At 61.6% G+C, this 3,393-nt stretch overlaps 1 protein-coding gene across 1 annotated transcript in view; it reads left to right on the top strand.

Moving 5' to 3' along the window:
- The window catches only part of STC2 (stanniocalcin 2), a 14,154-nt gene extending 11,191 nt beyond the window's left edge, over positions 1–2,963 (top strand). Inside the window, exon 6 of the mRNA XM_014550319.1 lies at positions 8–2,963. Coding sequence (XP_014405805.1) covers positions 8–76 — 69 coding nt within the window. The 3' untranslated portion in view covers positions 77–2,963. The remainder of the gene's footprint in view (positions 1–7) is intronic.
- The last annotated feature ends 430 nt before the right edge of the window (positions 2,964–3,393 follow it).

Below are 3,393 nucleotides of genomic sequence, written 5' to 3'. Positions count from 1 at the left end.
CCACGAGGCCCAGGGAACTTCTGGGAGCAGCGAGTGGGAGGACGAGCAGGCCGAGTATTCTGACATCCGGAGGTGAAACCAGAGGCCTGGCCGGGAGACCGTTCCTCCACGCCGTCCATTTTCTTCTCTGTGGACATTCCAGAACATTTGCCATTGCAGAGGGGGATGCCCCGCGCAGGATCTGGAGGGGACTGCGGACTGGATGCAGGTGTGTGTTGGCGGCATGAACAGGTGCGGTGGAGACTCCCCAGGCGGCGGCGAGGTCCGGCGGGGCCCACACTTGCGCCTTGAGAAGCGAGCGCGCCGCGTGCGCTCCCCGTGGCTTTGTCTTCTCTCCATCCGTGGAGCACTGGGCGCGACCTGCGGCTTCCTCTGCCGGGGGTGGCGGTGGGCACGCCCCCCCACACCCCGGGGCTGGACCAGGCACTTGGGAGGCAGCGGATTCCAGTGCAGGAATGGACCTGAAGATCTCGCAGGGGCTGAGCAGGGTGGAGAGGAGGCAGGGGCCGTGTGGGTGCCGGGTGCCAAGTGGAAGTGGAGTTTCTTGCATGGGACCTGGAGGTTTGGAGCTGCTTTCCAGGGGGGAAGGCGGGAGGGCGAGGGTTCTAAGTGTACCTTCTGAGCCATTGTTCTGACTGGGGCACCCTGTCCGAGGGCGTGGCCCCTGTGTGTGTGTATTTTAACCACTGCTTCGAGTCTCGATGTCACTTTTTATTTATCTAGTTACATCTACATATCTGTCATCTAAATAAATGGCTTTCAAACCAAGCAACTGGGTCATTAAAACCAGCTCAGAGGAAAAACAGACAAGAGGCGCAGCCCATCTTTGGGGCTGATTGGTGTGTGTTTGTTTAAGTGCTATTTTAAAAGGAACTCCAGAGCCACGTCACTGTACATCTTACTGCCTGGTGGGGCTCGTAACCACTCAGGGCGAACCTCACACACGGAGAAGACACCCTCAGCATCTCGGCATCTCCCCGGGACCCCCGCCAACCTGGATGCCGGGAGGCCACGCTGCGAAGCTGGCCCCTCCACGCTGGAGGATGGACGAGTCAGGAGAGAAGCGAGGCCACTCGCTAATTCCCATCGGGGAACGCCGGCCTTTCACACACACCGAGGGGCGGCCAAGCATTTGGAGGGCCAGGGCTCTCCAGATCTGGATTGGCCGTGCTGCAGCGAGGAAAGGAGGCAGCGTGGACCGAAGACAGGCAGGGAGGAGGGACAGAACCAAACCCCCCCGGAGGAATGGATCAGAACCGTTTCTTGCAGTTGCTTCCCGTGTTTCAGACAGAGCCCTTATCTTTCCTCCGCGGACGGGCGAGAGTGAAAGGTTGTCCCTTCAGCAGCCAGCCCTCCACGAGGCGCCCCGCTGGCAGGCAGGGGGCAGGGTTCTGGGCCAGTCCTTCTAGAACAGGTCGCAAGCCTTTTCTGGACAGATCCCGAGAGGCAATACCCTGATCTCAGCTTGGCGGGGCTGCGGGTTTCTGTCGCCGCCTCTCAGCTCTGCCACGTGGCACCAAAGCATACATACCCGGGCGACACGTCGCAGGCCGGGCTCCGCGCCAACACCGTGCAACAGGCGCCCAACTGGATCCGGCTCGTGGGCCTGGGTTGGCGGACCCCTGTTCCAGTGAACGGGCAAAAAAACATGCATCCCCCGTTTCTGTCAGCTCCCAGCTCGCCCTGCAAGCAGCTAAGGCCAGAGATAAGCAAACTAAATGGACCCACTCCAAAATGACTGGCTGCAGGGAACGCCCTAACCCAGAGCACAGCTCACGTTTTTTACCCCGATCATTGCTGCCGGGACTCGGTGCCGGAGGGTCAACCCCCCCAATCTTTTATGACCCGTGTTGGGTGTTTGTTGGGGGGAGGGGGGCGAATTGCTGGAGAGAAAGAGCTGGAGCTGCAGAAAGCAGAGGCGATGGTGCACTTAATCCGGCTCTGCCCGCAGGCGGGGGGAGGACCGGTGTGTCAGGCTCTGCCATGGGAACCGAGCGTAAACCGTGGCCGGCTCATGCCACGGGCCCGGCAGCACGCTGACTGTGCTCCTTACGTCACCGGGAGCTGAGGCAGCGCCTTCTCCCTCGCTGCTGGGTCAGCTGTTCATTTGTCCGCCGGCGGCTGGGCTGGACGTGCAGAGGCATCACTTGGCTCTTTCCCTCGGTGTCGACGTGTCACGTGCGGCTTCAATGGCGAACATCTGTCATGTGTCTGTATGGCCTCGGTGTCTTCCCCCGAAGGTGGGACATCGCTCACTGTGTTCCTCTCGACCCCTGCGCCGATCTCTGCTGTCTGTTCTTCCTGCCGCTGGTGTCTCCCCGCTCCACGGCCAGGTGGCCAGGCCTTCACTCTGGTTCCTCGGGCTCTGAGGCCGCTGATAGTATCTATGGCGAAGGTTCCTCTGCTCAAAACCGACGGAAGTCCGAATTCCCGTGAGCGTGGCCAGACAGGCGTGTGTATGACCAAGACGTCAGCAAAGCCGTCATTAAAAATAGAGACGGCGCCGGGGCTCAGGCTCCGGACGTCAGACGAATCTTCTCCGAGCCCCTCGGAGGAAGGATGTGATTTCCAAATAAAGACGCGAGTTTATTTTGAGCGCTGCACCCTGACGGGATGAGCTGAACACCTCTCCTTTGTGTCGACCAAGAGCCCTGTTCTCAAAGCAGATGGACGACTGAGTCGCCTGGAAGGCTGGCACCCGGCGCTAAAGAAACAGCACCCGGCCCGGGCCTGCAGCGACCTCGCGGCACAGAGACCTGTGAAGGCCACCACGGGAGGCTCCGCCGGCACAACCGGCAAACGGTGCTCCCGGCCCGTTTCCCGAGGAAGAGCCGCAGAACCGGCACCACGCGCCCCGCTGCGTCCCCATGTCTGTGTCGGGTCTGGATTCGGGCAGCAGGGCCTGGACACGGTCACACGGCATGGTTTCCTCGGAGCAGCAATAAAGGGTTCAGATAAATGGCTTCCCCTCGTGCAGTGTCATTTCATTGTCTGCGAGGGCTTTGGGCGGCCCGTGCGAAGGGGGAGGGCTGCGAACAAGTGGGCCTCGGAGTCCCTTGAAAATGCCGGACACTCGGTTACGGGGAGGGGAGCCAGGTGGAGGAGGCACCCTCCTTCCGTGAGAGGGACCCTGTCCAAAAACCCACCTGGGTCACCCAGACCCAGAGGAGACGGAGGGCCATGCAGCCGGCCCGTGGCCAGTAGGAGGCCCCCATGCTCTCTCTGGTCTCACCTTTGAGTCTCCTCGCGGAGGGCCATGCAGCCGGCCCGTGGCCAGTAGGAGGTCCCCGTGCTCTCTCTGGTCTCACCTTTGAGTCTCCTCGGGGCCTGGCCACCTGTTCTTTCAGACTGAGTCTGCGCAGAGGCCACTGGCCCGGGCAGGGGAGCTCGCCG

The sequence above is a fragment of the Myotis brandtii genome, unplaced genomic scaffold (genome assembly GCF_000412655.1).
Source record: "Myotis brandtii unplaced genomic scaffold, ASM41265v1 scaffold6, whole genome shotgun sequence".
Taxonomy (NCBI): Eukaryota; Metazoa; Chordata; class Mammalia; order Chiroptera; family Vespertilionidae; genus Myotis; species Myotis brandtii.
Note: the sequence above shows the minus strand (reverse complement) of the source record. Positions and strands in the feature narration are given on the sequence as shown.